This window comes from Crocodylus siamensis, chromosome 6, assembly GCF_052110815.1.
Source record: "Crocodylus siamensis isolate JL-2025a chromosome 6, ASM5211081v1, whole genome shotgun sequence".
Classification (NCBI taxonomy): Eukaryota; Metazoa; Chordata; order Crocodylia; family Crocodylidae; genus Crocodylus; species Crocodylus siamensis.
This window is the reverse complement of record NC_143400.1, coordinates 96,482,955-96,503,938: the sequence shown is the minus strand read 5'-3', so window position 1 is coordinate 96,503,938 and position 20,984 is coordinate 96,482,955. Positions and strand designations below refer to the sequence as shown.

The window sequence follows — 20,984 nt, the reverse complement described above, 5'->3', positions numbered from 1 at the left end:
ACAGCCAGGAAGTTAGCACTCGAAATGAAGTGAAAAGGTTGCCCCTTAGCGCCTGGGTGCCTCAGTCCTTCCTTCTGTAAAATGGGCTTTATGACACTAGTACCCTACAGGTGGGCTTCTTAGGGTTCATTCATATTGCATGGGGTCTTTGCATGGGAAGATGATGAATGAGGGTTTGCTTTTTTTTAATTCCCCTGTGCAATACTGAAGGCCCTCTGTCCAACTTAGCAAAGACAAGAGACGCCAAGCATATTAGGGGGTTGCCAAAGGTTTGTAATTAATGGCTGTGCAATGTACGGGATGGGAATTAACAGGGCTACACCACTTAACAAATTAATTCACCCTCATTAACACAATTACCAGGAAAGCCTAATGAACACAGAAGGGCTGTCCACTTCGTGTGAGTGATGGCCCCTGGCACGAGGGAGCTGAGGACAGCATGCGACCAACAGCGTCCGACCAAGGCAGGGATTGCTGGAAGTCATGTTTTAATCAGCTCAGGGAGAAGAAAACCCCTTTTTGCAGGGGGATCCCATAAAGGACTTTGCACGCTGGGGCAACCCCGGCGGTTTCTTCCTCCCCTCCCCTTCAGGCCCCTAAGGCCTTGGGGCAGCCGCACTGAGGGAGAAGGCAGTACGGCTGCAACTTGCTGCTCTGTAACAGCTTTTGCAACGTGCACATCTGCCCTCCTCTATTTGGGATTTGCATCTGGCTTGCTGTTATAGGTGTGGGCCCTGCAAGGTGGCACCAGGGGTGTTGCGGTGCACGGAGGTAGGCTGGATGGAAATCCAGGGGTCTGCCTGCCATAACAGTGCTGTGTTTCGGGAAAGTCTGAGCCCTGAAACGCGCTCTGCTGTGGTTACTCTCCTACGACAAGGCAGGGTAGACATGCACCGTACAGAAGAACGAAATCAGAAATGCATAAGCTTCCATGAGCTTCATTTGATCAGATGCTGGGAGAAGACACACACCAAAGAGCATCAGGCAGTGCTGACGCCAGTCTGAGCTTGCATCGCAGCTTAAGTGCTTGCCTTTGAGAAGATGCTCGTGTCCTGCTGTGGAGGCCTCTTCTTTTCTCCAGCAGCAGAGAACTTGGTTTTAGATGATGGTGACAATAATAATACGCAAGACGTAGGTAGCAGCTTGTGTCTCACCTGCCCTTTTATTGGTATGGGGGATTTCTACTGACGATGTCTCATCACACAGACTGAGGAGCATTCACTGACACTGAATGGCAGCAGGTGTAAAAATCAGTTAAAAGAAATATTTCCTCCAGCAATGCATGGTTAAGCTCTGGAATTGCCAATGCATATTTCTCATCAGCATCTCATGAATGCAAACTATTAAGCCAGGGATGTATGGCATCAAGAAATCTGAGCAAAACCTCGTTCAAGTTAGGAACAAAGTTTCCCTGGAATCGTTGCAGAATTTAAAGCCTTATCCCAATTGCCACCGTGAAGATGTGCAGACACGTGTATCTTGGTAGCTGTGTTGGTCTGAGACAAAAAGAAATGCAAAAATCTAGAATTCTTGGCTCATAAATACCTCTTATAATTATTACTGTTTTTTTAGTTTTTGCTCAGTAGGTCTAATAAAAGGTATCATCTCTGAATGGAGAGTTCTAGATTTTTGCTTTTCAAATATTAAGCCAAGAACTCAGGATTTGAAGAACAGATTTTACACAAACAGTCATTTCAGCAGGTTTGCACGTCCATATTTATATTATCATTTAAAGAGCTGGTTGGGCCTTTTTGGGTTTTTTCTACTAAACGGTTGTTTTGGGGATTTTTTTGTAGGAAAACTGGTCCATTGAAACAAACTGTTCCTAGGAAAAGATCAGTCTAGACAAATTTCCCATTTGAAAAAATGTTGGGGGGAACAAAAAACACTTTTGCAATTGTCTAGCTATCCCATTTCACAGGAAGCTGGACTGTATCAGCAAGCCCCATCACCTCTTACCAAGGACAACATCACATCACCCCTTTCATAAACCGATTGAAGCTCTGACCGGAAACTAGGCAGGTTTCAGCATCTTTTTTTAAAAGCAGTTATTTTTTTTCAAAGCAAAATTGTTTTTCCTTTTTGAAATGTAAATTAATTTGCAATAAAACTTAGAACTAATAATAAAAAAAAAAAAGATGAAAATGTTTTCACTTTGATTTCAAAGGAATGGAAAATGCCTCTATGGCCCCAATCTTACTATTTGGTTTTTGCAAACGTTTATTCTGGTTAGCAAAAATGCTGGTTTCCATTTTTTTATCCCTACTTAGGAGGCTGGGGGAGATGTTCAGTTCTCCCTCCTTCTCTGCTCCATTCTTGCTTCACTGGCATTGCTTTTCTGACTTTTGTCCAGTAAAGGATTGACCTTTGCTGCACCAAGGGGACCGCAGGAAGGAAAGTATACTAGTAATACGCCTGTAATGAGGGACCTGCTCTTGGTCTCTCGCAGATTTTGGTACCTACTCAGATTCCCGTGTCTGCTGCACAGCACCCCAGTTATAACCGAAGAATGACATTGAAAAGCCGCCCCTTTGCATTAGCTTGTTACGATGGGATTAGGGGAAGCATCGCATAATTAGCTTGATTGTGGTCCACATTGATTGCGTCCTTTCCAGTTTGGACAAAGACCTCCCCCTGCATGACTCTGAGCAATTCACTTAGTCTCCTGGGGCCTAAACCATCATTTATAATGGAATAATAATGCTTCCTCTTGCTTTGTTCCTGCCTTTTCAGGCTGAAGTCTCTCTGAGGTCGGGATAGTCTTCCCCTGCATTTCTACTCCCAAGGAGGTGTCCGGACTACGTATCCTAACGACTTACACGAGACTGACGGGCGGTACCTAGGGTTGGGCCTGGGATGATTTCTACCCACTCTGGTTACTCTGCCCAGGCGCGCTGATATTGGGACAGGATCCTCTGAGGGAGGCACAGGGCCAGCACAAAGAGGTGCAAAATTGCAAATGAACAGAAATGCAAAAGTAAAAATGGTTTATTGAATAGCCAGATCAAACACTGACACTTTGCAGAACAAAAATGAGATGTGAGATCACACAGGGCAACGTGGGATCAGCCATGAAAGAAATGATATGGGCGGAGGGGGGTGTCCATCCCAAAGTGAGCTATCCCCTTCCCCCCACCCCACCCCCGTGAAATAAAATGGAAAACTTTACATGAAATAATGCTTGATTATAGCACAAAAATCACATGAATATGGTGAACTAAAAGGATAAGTTGGCTGCTGCTTTCGGTGATGAGTTAACACAGCTTGTCTTCTCTCAGGGCCACGGCCTGGAAATCCCTGCTGTCACTGGAGTGACTGTTTTATGGCAGCAAAATAAATATGAATATATTATTAATATTTTTAATCAGACCACTTAAAAGCAAGCAAATGCAAATCAAACAAATGGGGACTTGTTTCCTAATACAGTCTCCTCCCAAAATCTTGGCAGATGTCCTTTCCCTGCACCCCAAAGGTGGTTCGTGCACCACGCTACCGCTTGGGAGCCGGCAGAGCCGTGCACACGCGCACTCATTGCATCTAATGGGAACAAGGATATCTCATTTTCATTTGGAGCCCTGCAGTCGTTATGGCTGCCTGATGGCCACTTGGCCTGCTTTTAAGAGGAGAAGATGAGGCAAGGAGGAAAATGCAACTGGATGAAGTGCTGCAGCTATCATGGCCTCACCCTGCGTAGCAAAAACCACGGGTGCAAATTGAATTGGGCCGAATGGGTAGAGGAGGAAACAACCGTGCTTCCTCCATGGATAGCAAAGCCCCTGGGCCCATGTTACTTCACTGAGGTCAGCTGGGATGTGGCATCCCAGGACGATTCGTTTCCTTGGTACTAAGGATGCGTCATTTGAGGCAGGGATTATCTCCCCGTTTAGGGTTGAGACCGTGTCCGGCGCCAAGGGCTTTGCAGCTGATGCTCCCAGGAGCTATGCTAATAAATGCATGGAATTAGGTAGTAGCAGTAGTGTGCTGGATGGCTGGAGCGGGGTCCGGCCAGGCACAGCCAGGGCCCCGAACAGCACAAGTGTGTATGGCCCAGTGAAGCGGAGAGTCTCCAAGCTCCAGCTGGCTCTTCGTGGCTTTTTAAAACAGCACCATAATGCGAGCTCAGGTCTCGCCTGCAGACACCACAGCAATGACAGGGCGTCACGGGGAAAATAGCAGCTATGCGTCTCCTACAAACGGCACGCAGGCACGTCCAGGGCTATGAACCCGAAATGGTGTCAAGATCACTGCACCTGGAGGAGCTCCCAGGCGTGCGGAGCTTGGAGACGGTAGGAAATGACCCACAGGACGACCGGGAAAAACAACCCGTCACCTGAATGATAAATTTATAAAATTTATGAGTTATATGTAATGAATGCCCATTAGCCAGTTCGGGATAGAATCAAATCCGAATTAGACTCGTTACATGATAAAAGTTATAGAGATCCGAGAACTTGAAGCCCAGGGATCTTACACAACAGGGCACTAAAGGGTCATCGTGGTGGTGGGGAAAGTCTCAGGACGTGACGGCACTAGAAATTCGCAGCGGGGAAAATTCCACTTGGTGGGTAAAACTTTCCCACCAAAGAAATTTTCCATGACATAATATCCGAGCCCAAATTTGGGAGTGGTGATGAGTTTGGGCAGGAGGGGCCCTTGCTGGCAACTCAGCTAGTATATAACCCGAAAACCCACAGTCCCAATTTGGAGAACAACGAGGGAAGAATCGCAAGCGCAGGCCAGATCAGGCTGATCACTGAACCGCTCTCTCCATGAACGCAAAATTTTTGTTCACGCGGAAGCCGCGAAGCGCCTGAGTGGGACCAGAAAAAGGGGGCTCGTTCCTATCACTACCAGCCCATTAAAAATGAGCATGTATCAGGGTATTTGGCTTCCTGGAATCCTAGGTCTGTAAGTATAATGTAAATGATAACAATTATTTCTTTTCCAATTCAAGTTTAACCCTTAGTTGAAATCTTAACTAGTCTTAGAGTATGTGGTTGTAGTGTTTTGATGTTTACTTTGTCTTGAGAACAATGTAATGTTGTGCACCCAATAATCATTTTTCAAATAAAATTGTGTTGCATGAATTAAGGTGTGATCGTTGTGAAATCGTGCAATTAGCTAAATACTCCCCAACCAGGCACATCACACGAATCAATAAATAGTGTGGGATTTTCTCCAGTCCACAACCCACTAGAGAACGCAACCCTCCCTGGAAAAGCAGCACAGAGCTGGCCAGCCCCAACAGCTTTATATTCTCACTTATAGCTGCCCACCGTCCAGCTGAGCACTGGGATAGCATCGCGTGCTGTGCTAGCGGACAGGCTCTCGGCCCAGCACATCCGTGCCCCGCTGCAATGCTTTAGCATCCTCGTGCCAGCCCGTGCACGCTGCCTCTGGGTGCTCAGTGCCAGCCGACCTCTGCTCCCAGCAGCAAGATGTGGGGCTGCACCAGGAGCAGAGCTGAGTGCTTGCAAGGTCCTCCACGTCAAGCCTGGCTGCAGGGAAGAGAGGAGGGATGGCTGGAAGACAGGCCGCCCTCACGCCCCGCAGCTGAGCGCCAGTGACGGCAGGGAAGGAGAGAGCTCAGGACCAGTGGGACCAGTTCATGGCCTGAATCCCCTGTGCTAAAGCACTGCATGGTCCTTGGGAGTCGGCGCTCTGCATCTGGAGAGCCGGAGCTGCCAAGAGCACGCACATCTCCCACTTTGCCATGACTGCAGAAGCGCAAAACCTAGAAGGTGCTGGCTTGGGCTTTGCAAAATGTGATTCGAAACCTGGCATGGTTTCAAACAGGAGGGCACATTGCCCAAACCAACAGCATCGGGAAGGCACAGACAGGATGAGAAATGCTTCATAGCTATGGTCTCCCTCCAGTTCAGAGGCTGCAAAAGTGGGGTGGCAGTGCCTGCTTTGCAAACCCTCTGGGTAGGGCTTTCTTTCTTAAACCCAAACCAGTGTTAATGTGAACCTTATGTTACAAGGCCTCTGGTTCAGACTGATGACTCTATCCTTGCTCGTCTAGGGCAGGGTCTTTCAACCTTTTTTTTTTTTTTAGACTCAAGACACCCCTTGGACAACGTCAGCTCTGAGTTTCCACTTGGTTTTAGTCTGCAGAAAAATAAGAAGAGTAGTTTTTCTGTTGCAGAGAACTCAAAGACCACCGCTATGGACTTCTATTTGAAATCTCGGGGTGAACCGTGTTTGTCAACCTAACGGTGCTAATGTTGAGGCACCCCTGAAAGGACTCAAGGAACTACTGGGTGCTGTGGCCCCCGCTGAAAATCACCAAGCTAGGGAGAGAAGACAGCTGTGAAGCAGCTGGCAATGAACAGAAGCTCATACCTCCATCCTACCGGGTTGCACAGCAAAAAAAAAGACATCTCAGCAAAAAAAGAAGTCAACCCCTTTCTCCAATAGCCAGCAGCTTATGTTAAAGGGAGACACTGCTCATTGCCCTGTAGTAAATGCAGGCAGTTTGCAACCCTTGCAAAGTCCCTGAGTTTACGCTCTGAATAAGTCAGACATGCAAGGGTGTGATCTGAGGCACTATAAAGGCAGGAGAAACTCTCCTTGGATCAATCAGTGGCGGCACCACAGGATTTGGAGAGCACAGAAGACTGGCAGGAGTCTTCCTAGATATTCCTGAAGACGAATACCGCCCAGCAAAGCCCTGACAGCGAGGAACAGGACGGTGCTGGGGCACCCGCTCTGCCCTGTTAAAAAACCGAGTGTGCGCTATCTGGACGGGACGCTGCCCGAGCAGCCAGCTCAGCGCTGGGCACGCAGGCGGCAGCGAAGCAGGAATCGGTGACCTTGCAGCAAAGCAGAGGAGCGCACAAGCGAACCGATGCCAGTCCTTTCCTAAAACATCTGGAGCTGCTTGCTGGGCAGGAGACCAGTCAAGAGGGCTCTGCAACGGCCAGCATGGGAGAGAAGGGGCTGGAGATCTCGGAGAAGCCAAGGGAAGGGCGATCCCAGAAAGCAGGAGCGACCCGATGGGAATCGGGGCGAGAGCACTGGCCCGAAGGATGGCCGCACCCTCCCCGGGTGGCAGGTGCCCGGACCTCGGGAGGGCAGGTGCAGCGGGGTCTGCTGCCCTGCAACGCGGGGAATGCGTTTTCAGCAGGGGTGCTGTCCTCCGAAACACTCGAGACCGGATCCTTCCTCGCACAGCCGCAGAGAGGCAGCTGTCTGTGCCCCAGCCCCTCACACGTGCCCCATGGGGCAGTAGGAGAGCTCCTGCTCAGCCAGGCCAGAGCCACAGGAGTGTTTCTTGAGGGGCAATTCAACCTGCAGCTGCTTCCAAAACCTGCCCTTGGGGTACTTGGACTTCTCGCCTTTCCACTTGATGACGGTGAGGGCGGCCTTGGCCCGCTGCAGCTCCTTCACCTTGCTCTGCCGGATGGCTTTGTACTGCACGAGGATGACCCGGATGCTGCCTTTCCAGGCCATGTTCTCCAGCCCTGCCTTGAGCTCCAGCAGGGCCTGCGTCCCTTGGAGGACGTAGTTGGGGCTCAGGACGACGAGCAGGCGCCGGCTCTTCTGGATGAAGCCCAGGGTCTCGTCTGTGACAACTGGGGGAAGGGGGGAGAGAAACACCAGGCTGGTTAGTGATGCCCTGCCGGGCTGGGAATCGCGGCACGTAGGAGACTCCCAAGGGCTGAAGGCAATTCTAGCTCCAGCAGCTAGGACCCACCTCCTTCCCGTTAGCCAGGCTTTCTCTGCCCCTCATAGACACCTCTCTGCTGACCCCAAGATGCCAGCTCCCTTCCCCGTGGCTACCACGAGGCCACACGTTGCAAGGGCAGAGCTCAGCTGTCGCACTCCTTTGCACGCGCAGCAGCTGAGGCCATGCTGGACCAGCCCCAATTGACCCTTGCTCTGATGAGCGTGCAAGGGGAGGCTGAGCAAGACACAGGAGGGAGGCAGGAGGCTTGCAGATGATCACTGCATCAGCTGCGTTGATGCAGAGAGATGCCCAAGCAGACCAGGCACTAAGGAGATCCCTTGCTCCAAGCGGCTGCAGCTTGGGGTGAATCGCTTCACTCTTCTACCCCAGCTCCCTCCCTCTGCATAACAGGGTGATCATCCTGGAGGGAAGGTCTGAGAGCGGACCTGCCTTTACGACTGCATTCACCCTACCCCTAAATCCTGAGCCTTGTTCCTCACCCTGCCATGCCGGAGCAGCTGAAGACCCAGCTGTGGCAGCTGCCCCGTGCTTTGCAACGCCAAGCCTCAAAGACACCCCCACAGGACACAGCAGCGTGATGGTTTGCAGCGGGTCTGCTTCGATTTCCAGCAGCAGCAAGCTGCTTTGCTCGAGACACCTTTGCATAATGAATGCAAAGTCCCCCAGCACGCCCCTATCCCTCCATCACTGGAGCCTCTGTATTTCACTGACAAAAGACAGGCTCACGCCCGGTCAAAAAGTATGGTGGAAAATAAAACAAAACTGAAGCACAACTTCATTTAGCTGTCAAGGGTGTTTGATTAGTTCCTGTCAGCAAACTCGGCAGGATAATCCATCTCCCACTGTTTCTCTATCAAGGACAGCATAATTTGCTACCTGTGCCACAGATGCACCGCTCCGCAGGCAGGCACCAGCTGCCAAAAGCTACGTCCTGGCCTGCCATGATTCCCCAAGAAGTAGATTAGTTGAATCCCAGTGAACCAGTGCTGGGGAAGCAACAGCAGCGTTTGCATATGGCACTACAATTAAAAATGACCTCATCTCCGGCCAGGAAGCATGGAGCTGGCTCTGGGGGCGGTCGGCGGTGGAATCGGTCCAGAGCGAGCATCCAAGTGACCTCTGCTGAGGGCCTGTATCATTCGGTCAAGCAGGACGTGGGCTACAGCTAGGGTGGTTGGGAAGGGAGAGGCTCTGCAGAGGGAAAAGGGAAGGAAAAAGATGAGCAGAGACGTGATAGCAGAGCCAGAGAGAGAGAGAGACGCAAGCATCCAGGCTTAAATAAGCAAGCGGGAGAACGCCCGTGGCCTGTTTTCCTTGGAAGTTCATTGCAGCTGGTCCAGGGCGAGCTGGGCTCTGCAGTCAGGCTGCCCCGGTTGCCCTGTCCCCAGCAGGCACACTGCGCTGGCACCGCTGCCGATGCAGGGAGGAGGGAGAGGCAGACGCTAGGGTGCAGGCTCCAACTTCCAGCAGCTCAGCGCCGTGATCCACCCACCCAAATCATTTGCTTCTAAGCAGGCGGTGGCCGGCACTTTTCCGATGTCCTTTTGCAAGATGCGAGGAGGCAGCCCTTGCCTCCGCATAGCCTGGGGGTGTCTTTGGAGCACGAGACAGGTGGCTGCAGCCAGATCACAGGCAGGGGGACCCAAGCAGCTTGGGTGCTTGATCTGGGCACTCGGCTGGTTTCTTCGGCGAGGCGGACCAGTGGCAGACGCCCCCAGGGCAGCACCCACGGGGGACCAATGTGGAGGTTTCCATTTGTGCACAGACATACAGGTCAGACCACAAAGCAGCTGCCCTGCTGCCAATGAGCTGCACAACCCCTGTGCAAGGACCTCCTGCACCCAGCGAGCCGCTGCCTAGTAAAGATAGACGTGGCCAATACCCGTCGGAGCTCCGTTTTGTGACCCTGCTGGCAGAGTTTTCATGCCAGGGGCAACCCTGATCCCTGATCTTTTTAAAAAAAAAAAAAAGGCAAGGAGAGGGAGGCTGCATCCATGTGCAGGGAGCAGAGCTGGACCAGCAGCTGGGGGTGGGAACAGGATTCATCGCGGGATTTGAGTCCAGTTGTGAAGCAAGTCCGGAGGCCGCACGCAGCTTATGTTCCAGTGTGGTGCCGTCTCCCTGCCAGCAAGCAGGGAAATCTCCCTGGCCCTTTCCACCTGGGGCAACTCCTTCCCCCTCTGAACCTCTTCGGCAGGAGCAGCTGGATGGAGCGTGCCTCGCGCCCAGGCTAAGCCTCTGCTACGTGCTGTCAAACATAGGTGATCCCAGTGGATGCTGCTTGGAAAAGTGACCCTTGAGACAGAGGCTGCACTGTTGTCTTGGACATGGGGAAAGATCCGGAGAGGGGGTGATGGCCACAGAGAGGGAGGACAGTCGATACCCCCCCGGGAAAAGCTGCATGGTAGTTAGTTTTGGGGGCCAGCGTGCGTCCTCGTGGTGGCACAGACCCGTGAGCGCTGCAGGCACCGAGCAGAGCTGCCCTGCGATCAAACAGCCGTCGAACAGAACGAGCAGAGAAACGAAGCAAAAAGAGGAGGGCAAGCCCACCTGTTAGCGGACCAACGCCAGACAGAAAGAAAAGGGTTAAGCATGCCTTAAAAGTAACCAGCCAGCACCACCTGCCCGCGCCTGCTTGGGTCCACCGGTACCGGCCAGGGGCTCTCCAGGCCAGCCGCGTGCCGCACCGCTGGAGCGCGCCCGTAACCTAGTTCACGGCACAGCGGCTTCCACGTGCATCATTTACTAGGGAGTAGCCGCTCTCCATCTACGAGCGGACAGATTGGCGTGTCTGACCAGCGGCATTGCAAACCCTGCCTGGTGTCCAGCAAGGGGTCTGTGTTGCAAACCCGTTGCCCTCCTGCTGTTAGCACCCGTCTAGCAGGGGATCTGGTAGCAATCGGGAGCTCAGCATGGGGGTGCCTACCCTGCTTCTCAAGCAGGCTTTGCACTTGCAATGCGCTCCACCATCCCATAGCTAGGCTTCTAGCAACCCCAGCTGGCTCACGGGAGCCTAGCGTGGGTACGTCTGCGTTATATCGCAGACCCGTCCCAAGAGCCCAGCTGGAGTCTCGTACGCGATGAGGGCACTGGAGATGCACTGCTTTGCTCAGGGGACACTGCAAGCACAGAAAACAATGCCAAGGATGATGCCCAGTGCAGGATGTGACCAGACCTGGCCTCCCAGCTCTGCGGGGCTGGCAGGGGTAGAAAGGGGTGAAAAATTGAACGTGCATCCTCAGCTCAGCAAATGCACCTGCTGGAGGACACACGTCAGCTGGGCACGAACCACGCTGCTCAACCTAACGCTGCAGAGGCTGGAAATCCCCCCGAGGACTAGTCCAGACAGTTTCCTTCTGTTTGAGCATAATTAGTGGGTGCCCCATGAATGCGCCAGGACCCCGCGGAGGTCATTTGCAAGACCTCTTCCCCCTAGCAGGGTGAGCCCTGCAAACACACGGCTAAGCCACGAAGGCTAGCAGCTTTTCTCACACCTTCCTTAAAGGAGGCGGTGTTAGTCATTGCCAGCGCTGTGTTCACGCCACGCAGGCAGCACGGGCCGACCCTGGTCCCCCCTTTCTCAGGCTGGCCTGCGTGTTTAGTTGCGCGGGGGCCGACGGCTGCGGGATGACAGCCGAGCGCTCCCCATGCAGCCGGGCTTCCCCAGAGCCGTGAGTCGCAGCTCGTCCCCTGCTCATACTCACTTCCCCCGGGGAGGCTGTCCCGGTCGAAGATGCACAGCTTGTAGCCGAACTCGTTCTCCAGGACGCCGCGGAGGGTGAGCAGCACGAACTCCTCTTCCTCGGCGTTACGGGCGTAGGACACGTACACGTCGTACTCCTTCCCATCTGCGCAGGGTCGGGGGGACCGCGGGAAGCAGAGGAGACGTGGGTGTTACTGCATTGCTGATATCCCCATCCACCCTCGCCCTGGAGCCTGCCTGCAAGCGTCTCTCGTGCTGAACAGTGCTGCACACCTCTTAGCTGGTCTAAGAAAAGGGATCATCTCTGAACCAAGAGTTGAAGAGTTTTGCATTTCTTTCCGTCTCAGACCAGCACGGCTCCCAAATCCATCCCCACGTCTCTACTGCACCTTTGCTTTGTGGTTTCAACCCCCCCAGAACAAGCACCCTCCTGCCAGGTAAGCAGGGGACAATTATCCACCTTGTTATGTTCAGGTTTTTTGCTCCACGGTTTGTGGAAAGAGAAACTTCAAAGACTGTTTGGGATTTTGTGCTTCAGTAAGGACTTCTTTTGTATTATTCCCCAACAAGAAGATTTCTGTCTATAATGATCCTGCATGACTTAAACACCTACACAAGAAATTCGCTTAGTGAGTTTTGCTTAGTGGGAGAGAATGAGGGTTTTCTTTTTTTTTTTTGTAAGATAGAGGGAACTATGAAAACATATATTTTATTTTCTTTATTTTTTTTATATATAAAATGTTTTTATATATATAAAAATAAAGAGGGTTTTCTTTTTTTTGTAAGATGGAGAGAAACAATAAAAAATGTATTATATATGTGTGTGCATATATGTGTATGCATGTGTATGTATATGCATATATACACACACACACACACACACACACACACTACATGTTTTATTGTTTCTCTCCATCTTACAAAAAAAAGAAAACCCTCATATTATGGTTCAGAGAGGCAATGTCCTGCCTCGGGCCGGGGTTGACTGGCTGACCTCTGCAGATCCCTTGCAGCCCCACTTCTCTTCTCTATGACGTAGAAGCAAAGATCCTGGCCCAGAGTCCTGAGACATGGGTTCAAGGTCACATCGGAAGCCAAGGACAGATTTAGCATTGAGACATTTGGCCCCAAATTCTGTCCTTCAGACTGAGTCCATCCTGTCCCAGCTCATACACACACACGCACCCCGCTTAGGATCCTTGCTGATCAGCCAACAGAGAAGACTTGACTGGAAACCAAACAGCATCTCCCTCTCCCTTGAAATCAACTTGTTCTTGGGTCATTTGCCGTCTATCCTGTGAAAGACTCCTCCAGCCTCCCAGCCCCTGTGACGGGCTCTTCTTCCCACCATTTGCTTCACCCATTTAAGCAAGGGTTACGGGGGACAATAGATGGATCTGAGCCGGCAGTGTGTCCTTGTGAAGAAGGCGACCGGCATCCTGGGCTGCATCGGGAGGAGCGGTGCCAGCAGATCGAGGGACGTGATTCCCCCCTCTATTCAGCACCGGGGAGGCCACATCTGGAGTCCGGTGTCCAGCTGTGGGCCCCCACTACAGAAAGGATGTGGACACATTGGAGAGAGTCCAGTGGAGGGCAACGAAAATGGTTGTGGGGCTGGGGGACATGGCTGGGAGGAGAGGCTGAGGGAACTGGGCTGACTGAGCCTGCAGAAGAGAAGACCGAGGGGGATTGAATAGCAGCCTTCACCTCCCTGCAGGGGGGCTGCGAAGAGGACAGAGCTGGGCTGGTCTCAGTGGGGGCAGATGACAAGGAGCAATGGGCTCAGGTTGCAGCAAGGGAAGTTGAGGTTGGAGATTAGGAAAAAAATTCTCACGAGGAGGGTGGTGAAGCACTGGGACAGATTACCCAGAGAGGTGGGGGGTCTCCATGCCTGGAGGTTTTGAAGACCCAGGTAGACAAAGCCTTGGCTGGGGTGATGTAGTTGGGGCTGGTCCTGCTTGGAGCAGGGGCTGGACTAGATGTGACCTGCTGAGCTCCCTTCCAGCCATCATTGTCTATGGTTGTATGAAAACTGTTAAGAAAAGGCAGGGCCCTATCTCTGAAGAGGGTAAAAAACAGCCTGTAGAGAAGTCTACACACAGCACCACGGGGACCAGTGGCTGGAAGCGATTGCTGCGATCCCCCAAAGCCCTTACCTAGGATGGTCTCGTCGGTGCCAAAGTGTGCCCGGTAGAAGAGGACCATTTCAAGCCAATACACGTGGTAGATGACTATCAGGACCACGACCAGCAGGATGGTAGCTCCCAGTCCACAGGCCAGTTCCACGGTGTATCTCGGAGCTGCGACTGGGTGGAAAACACAGACAGGTCTTTTTTCGGTAGTGTGTATGGAGCCGTCTTTCAAATAGGCATGGGCCGGGGTCATGCCGCAAGCACAGCATGAGCCTAACTGCAATTGGAGGCTCTTATAGGAGGTTCAAAGCCCAGGCAGAAAAATGTATGTGTATATACACAGTACCCGCACACCAATATTACATACATAATTATATATACATACACATGTGCACGCATGTACAATGTACTCACACACGTGCACGCTGAGTGCGCATGCACTCAGACCTGGGGCAATTTCAGAGGAAGGGAGTCACAACGTAAGGAAGAAGCCCAGAAGAAGTGAAAAGACCTTGAAGACCAATTCTTCCACCCGTCTCACACTGGAGAGGGGTCAATTCCTCCCCAGATCTCCCAGGAACATGAGCAGAAGCCAGGGGAAAATTTCCAAGTCACAGTTTGTCAGAGGCCCAGCTCATGGGCTAGACCCAAAGGATCGGCCTCGCCAAAATACGATAATTGTGAAATTTGTGAATAAACACCACCCTGGACGCATCATTGCAGCGGTTATCACCGCCTGTCCAAACCAGTAGCAAAATGAATGGCACCCTGGCTCCCATCACACCAAACAACAGATCTTTTAGCTAGTCCCAGGGTGACCTCAAGTAAGTCTGTAGCCCAGACGAGACACTTTCTAGAAGATCGAAATGTCTGACCAGGAGTCGTACCTGTTTCCAAATTAAAACACAGGTAAAGGAGACCTTATGCAGAAGCCCATGCTTGCTCCCAAGAGTCACTGACATGCCATTAGCTTTTTTCCTTACACTTGGAACAGGAAAAAACCTGCCTAGCGTCTCTGGGGAAATACTGCATTGTGAATAGTGATGCTTGCAGTAGGCGGCACGCACGTCGGCAAACTGAATAGAGATTACTACAAGAGAGCGCATCGCAAAACTCCTGGATTAACTGTACTTTATTATTTGCAAACACACCGATCACCAGACAGAGACGACTGAAACGGAAAGCATTCAACAGGTCCCAGTTGGAAGCAAGCAACACAAAAGATACAGGAAAGAAAGAAAGAGAAATGAATATCGGTCGGGAACAAGGGGAATTTTTTCTTCTAGCCAACAAAAAAGAAATCCAAGCGTGAGCACGTGGGCTTAGGAAGGGAACAGGCTTAAGGAGCTGGAATCGAATGGCATGAAATGCTGGTCTGCAGCTAGCTGATTTTAGCTTAGGGTGGTCCTGCCAGCAGTGGTCTGGTCTGGTTCTTGCAAACTGCTGTGAAATGGAGCAGAAACACAAAAAAAGCGGGGGAGGGCATTTAAGTCACTTGTCTACTGCAAGAGCATCTCTTAATCACCCATCCCGGGGTCTGGAGAGTCGCTGAGGTGGGATCCTAGATGGTGCCTTTCTAAACGAGCAGCCTGCATCTGCAGCCCTCCATCCTGCTAGACCAATGCACTCGATCAGCCCAAAAAGAGCAATGGTAGGAGGCACTACCGTGCTGAGCGTTGTGGAAAAAAAGCTTAATATGGCCCAATAGCTCTGGCCTTCATTAATTATCTGCCACTTCTGACGAGGTAAAAAAAGGCTGCCTTGAGTGGTCAGTTCTGAAAGGGGGGTGGGGGGGGGGAAGAGCAAGGCACCGATGCAAACCATCTTAAGACAGGAAGGTTTTGGTCCTTACGCTCCCAGCCACAGCAGAATAGCTGGGGAGCCACAAAAACACAGAGCAGCGGGGCTGGAAGGGACATCTAGTCCAGTCCCCGGCTCGAGGCAGGATAAGCCCCATACTAGCCACCCCTTGCCTAACCTATTCCCACAACAATACGGTCAACCCTCTCGCACAACTACGAGGCCCGTGGCCCGCAGACACCAAAAGCTTTCAAACTGGCTGCAGGTAAAGCCAGGGACAAGGGATGTTAAAATGCACTTGAGACCCCCCAAGGAAGAGGGCGGTGCCCCCCTATTTCAGCATCTTCTCAATGAAGAGGTTTGCAAACCAGAGGGTGTAAGATCCTAGGGTCAGAAGGGACCTCCGGGGCCAGCGGGGCCAGCTCCTTGCAGGAATGCTACTCACGGATCATAGCACAGAAGGGGCGCGAGTCTCCTCCCTGTGCTGCTGCGTGATGGGATGAGACGCCAAGGGACAAGGCGTCTCTAATGCAAGCTGAGACGGGGTGATCCGGGGGTCTCTGGCATCTGAAAGGAGCCGTGCAAAGGGCAGGCTCCTCGGGTGGGTGTCCTGCAAGGGCTCAGCCTTCCCAGTGCACGGGGGGTTCTCCTGGCTCCTGTGAAAGGAGCTGCCAACCACCCAAGGTCAACAAGAGCATCTCCCAGCCTACAGAGACCTCAGGCTGATGCATGCCGAGGAAGGGATCTGGTCCGGCTGCTGCCAGAGTCAAAAACCCCTCTTCCCTGGAAGCAGGAGCAGCTGGAGAGAGAAGAGGGAAAGTCCCTGCTCTGAATGGAGCTCTTCATCGCTGTTGCATTGCATTACACCAGCAGCCCTGACTGCAGCACTCATCATCATCATCATCATCATCCCCGGGGCCTGAAACAGTGAGCCTGTCCGGCTCTCTCGAAAACACCAGTGAGGAGGAGCAGCTGCCTTCAGGCAGCCAGTTCCCAGCTGGGCTTATCCAAGGGGGCTGACCATGAAGGCTTGTCAGACCAGCAGCATCCTTAAGGACTGATTTTTGGACTGGGAGCAAATTATGGGGGGCCGGTTCGGAGAATGGCACCAAGGCATTCAAAAGCAACAGCTGCCGTTTGCAACCCCCATTTCCAAAGCAGCTGCAGGCTTGGAGAGGATGCTCAGCCGGCCCTCGAGGGATGGGTTATCAGAGCCGACTACCCAATAAAGCCTGATTCAGGGGCCTATTCTGACAGATGTCAGACAAAGGAAGTCCCCCCCCACAACACAACTAGCTCTCCTGCTTTCATTAGGAGGTTGGCAGCTCTGGTTGGAAGAATATCAGCTTCCAGCCTGTCTTGAGGCCTCGGTGACCCTCTTGCAATGCTGCCTGAGCTAGGGGAAAAGACTCTGCTGGTAGCATGGATAATGAGTACTGCCTGGAAAAGCAGCTCTTGCTGGGCTCCAGGGGGGAACCCAGCTCCTAGAATAACAGGCTCAGAAAATGCGGGTTGAAGGGACCCAGGAGGTCACATCCAGTCCAACCCCCTGCCCCAAGCAGGACCAGCCCCAACTCCATCATCCCAGACAAGGCTTTGTCTACCCGGGTCTTCAAAACCTCCAAGGATGGAGAGTCCACCACCTCTCTGGGAAGCCTGTCCCAGTGCTTCACCACCCTCCTGGCAAGAGTTTTTCCTAATATCCAACCTCAACTTCCCTTGCTGCAGCTTGAGCCCATTGCTCTTCTGTCATCTGTCCCCACTGAGACCAGTCTAGCTCCATCCTCTTTGCAGCCCCCCTGCAGGGAGGTGACGGCTGCTATTCAATCCCCCTCGGTCTTCTCTTCTCCAGACTAAATCAGCCCAGTTCCCTCAACCTCATCTCACAAGACATGTCCCACAACCATTTCCCTTGCCCTCCGCTGGACTCTTTCCAATGTGCCCACATCCTTTCTCAGTGGGGGCCCACAGCTGGACACAGGACTCCAGATGTGGCCTCCCCAGTGCTGAATAGAGGGAGGAATCACTGCCCTCGACCTGCTGCCAATGCTCCTGCCAATGCAGCCCAGGACACCGGTAGCCTGGTTCACCCTGCTCCAGAGCGCACGTCTAATCAGCTCACAGTCAGTTTTAATTATCCGCTGCTCAGCCTCCCGGTGCCAAGATCTTCTGATGTCTCTTGCTGTTTTGCAGCCAGGAACCGTCCCAGAGCAAAGCATCTCTTGGGCCTCTGGAGCGGGGTGGATCTGGGGTTTATGGAGAAAAACGTGCCTCTGATGGATAACATCTGAGCTTTAAATCAGAGGGCAGGGCACAAAATGGGCTGCAACTCCTGCCCGACCCAACTCGGTCAAAACAAAGAATTTTAGGGTGTGGGGATGGAAAGCAATTTGGGTTTGGTTGCTGGTTGGATGTCCAGGTGCAGCGATGCAAAGGTAACTGAGAGCTGTGTGCAAGCCCCGTGGAAAAGAAGAGGCCCCTAGGGAACACCAGATACCTCTTCTACAGGTGTCTCACGTGTAGCTCCCAAAACGGAGCCCCGCCCGCCATCTCGTCCCCTCCCAGGGATAACGTACATGCTTCCCCCTGCCAGCTATGAGCCCTGTCCAGGCCAGACAGCACCTCTGGGATCAGCACAGTGGGAAGGGACACAGCTGCACCAGTCTAGGAGCTGTGCTGCAGGGGACCTGGGCCGCCTCCTATCCCTGCTCCCTCTCTGCCGGGAGGGAGAGCAAGACACACGCTCGTGTCAGGGTGCAACTCGTTATCCCTCGTGTCTGTGCCACTGTTAGTGCCAGCTGGGGCAGCACGGGAGCAGGAAATATCCCCTCTGTTATCCCCACACAGGGCAATGCCAGGACCCCAGCCCTGCCTCGGCCCAAGGTATGTCTTCGGCACTCAGCCGCGCTCCCGCGGCCGGCCAGGCTGCATCCCGCACGCCCCTCCGGGTGCCAGTCCCTTACCTTTCATTTTCACCAGAGCCTGCTGCTGCACTACTCCTTTGCTGTTCCTGGCATGGCAGGTGTAATTGCGCTTCAAATCCTCCGGCGTGACCTTTGCAATCGTCAGCATCCTCGCAATGTCCTTGTCGCCGAAGAGCTGGGCAGTCTCGCTGGGAAAACAAAAGGGTTAGCGTGCAGAAGCCCAGTGATGTGCATGCGATTTGTTGCTATTCACTTTAGACTTCTCCTTCATTTTTGGCAAAACAAAAGACAATTAACAGATCAGTCATTCGTCGCTGGTAGCTTTTGCACTGAATGTCAATGCTCAGCACTGCATGGGGTAGCTGGTCCATGGGCAACTTCTGCCAAGTTTTACTTGTTTTCTGCTGCCCAGTTGTTGGCTGTGTGTCACAGGAGATTTGAGGGAGGAGATTTCTCCAGTCACTTGGGTTTCCTAAACTCTGAGTCTAATTTCTGCCTCTGCTTCCCATGTCCTGTGTGACTTTGGTAAAGCAGGGGTGACGATCTCTCTCCTTTCTCCCCCACGTCGCCATGTCTATTGGCAACCTGCTCAGGGTAGGGGCTATCTTTTACTTGGTGCTTTGCAGCCCTTTGCCCAAAAAGGACCCACTCTTCCCTGGGACCTTTCTGTGAGATGGCACTATACTTTCCACAAGACGTGTGATAGCAGTACAAGGTAGTGCAGCAAGTCAGAGGACCGGGTCGGGCTGGAAGGGACCTCACAAGGTCACGTCTGGTCCAGGCCCCTGCTCAAGGCAAGAGCATCCCAGACTAAACCAGCCCGGCCACGTGTCTGTCCAACCTGCTCTTGAACATTTCCAGGGTTGGAGAGTCCACAGCTTCTGCCCCAGTGCTTGACCACCCTCCTGGTCAGAAAGTCCCTCCTCCTCTCCAGCCTGAATTCCCCTGCCGCAGTTTGAGGCACTGCTCCTTGACCTGCCCCCTGCAGCCACAAGGAAAAGCCCATCTCCCTCCTCTCTATAATTGCCCTTTAGCTATTTGAAGACTGTTTTAAATCCCCTCCCTCCCCCAGTCTTCTCTTCTCCAGATTAAATAACTCCAGCTCTTTCAGCCTTTCCACATCCGTTATGCTTCTCAAAGCCCCTAATAAATTTTGTGTTGCTCTGTGCTGGGCTCTTTCCAATCTGTCCACATCCTCCTTGAAGTGTGGATGCAATACTCCAGGTAGGGCCTCGCCAGGGCTGAACAGAGAAGAATCACTTCCCTTGATTTGCATGTGACACTCCTGATTAACACAACCCAGGACTGAGTTGGGTTGGTTTTTGTTGGGCTTTTTTTTTGCAACGAGCACTATTTGCTCATATTGAGTGTACGGTCCCTGGTAACCCTCAGGCCCTTCTCTGCGGTACTGGGCAGGGTGAGGAGAGCTCACATCCTCCTGCTCCAAAACCAGCTGCTTGCATCACAGGAGACCCTCCCTTATGCACTGACAGTACAGGGCCTATGACACAGAGAAGAGCTGTTCCATTATTATCCACTGTGGTTCCCGGTCCGTGGTACGGGTACCACCAGCGGTACACAGACAGCCCATCAGTGGTATGCATTAACAGATTGATTATAATTACTTTATATGACAAAAACTTCCTGGTGGTACTCAAGACTGAACTGAAGAATTTTCTGGTGGCGCTTTAAGGCCGTATGATTTTAAATGGGTGGTGCACGATCTGTCAGAGTTTGGGGACTGCTGCATGGGAGGGCAGCTATGGAAAGTCACTTACGAGTTGCTTTTCAACCCTAAATAACTTCTTTTTGAGGTTTGCGCCTCCGGGCCATTTGAAATGGCCAATAGCCAGAAAATAATGCAGCTCCCTGGGGCTGTCACTAGTCCACATCCTGATCAGCTATTAGCAAAGGGAGCTCCGGCTGATGCCCAGAGGGGCTGTGCTGGTGCAGACCTGTGTCCGAGGTCCAGCCGTGGGATAATTAGGAGCGGATGCAGACAGCAGAGGTCCGACGTGCAAATCGTTACCTTTGAGTGACTTTTACCCGTGGGTCTGTGATGTCGTCCGTGTTTTTCCCATCGATGGTCCACCACACCTCGGTGCGGGAGTCCTTCAGGAAAGTGAAGTAGACCTGACAGGGCAGAACAAGATCTTCCCCTAGGACAGAAAGATGCCAGTGAAATGCAGCCCCTCCAGCCTTCATTCTCCCTCCCCACCGGGAAGGGACCGAACACAACACCCGAGGTCCAGGAAGCATGAAACAACACGGCCCCCTGCCTTCCCCGCCAGCTACACGGGAGAAACGTGTGACCGACAGGTCCGTGACTGCTTCCTATGAGTCTCAGTGACCGACGCACGTGACGACACATTTGCTCTCCGCTCTCTCATGAGGCGGGGAAATGCTGCTAGATCCATTTTACAAACACGAAGACTGAGATTTGCCTAAGCTTGCCCAGGAAGTCTGGGGGAGAAGCAGGACCTGATTGCAGACCTCTTGAACAGTGCATTAAATACAAGGCTATTCTCAATGCAGCAGTGGCTAAACACCACGGTGCCAGGCACTGTGTGGACACAGACTACCCAGGGGCCCTGCCCCAAAGAGCTGGCTGTCTGCACAGACGAGGGGGTGCATTAGCAATGTGACAATGCGCAGGCCGGGAAGAGCAGGTTAGATCCATGCTTAACTGGGAGGGGAAGGGGGCCAGCTAAATGGGAACTGGAGGGGATGGG

General features: G+C 52.5%; 1 protein-coding gene across 2 annotated transcripts in view; it reads right to left on the bottom strand.

The window, feature by feature from the left end:
• Window positions 1-20,984, bottom strand: part of IL1RAP (interleukin 1 receptor accessory protein) — a 59,600-nt gene that overhangs the window by 7,235 nt on the left and 31,381 nt on the right. Inside the window, exons 7-11 of one of the 2 annotated variants that reach the window (XM_090051975.1) lie at window positions 20,282-20,411; window positions 18,292-18,440; window positions 13,553-13,702; window positions 11,398-11,541; window positions 2,867-7,577 (exon numbers count right to left, since the gene is read on the bottom strand). In XM_090051975.1, the coding sequence (XP_089908101.1) occupies window positions 7,210-7,577; window positions 11,398-11,541; window positions 13,553-13,702; window positions 18,292-18,440; window positions 20,282-20,411 (941 nt within the window). In that variant the 3' untranslated portion in view covers window positions 2,867-7,209. Of the gene's footprint in view, window positions 1-2,866; window positions 7,578-11,397; window positions 11,542-13,552; window positions 13,703-18,291; window positions 18,441-20,281; window positions 20,412-20,984 lie in introns of those variants that run through there. The other variant, XM_090051974.1, reaches the window with a different exon arrangement.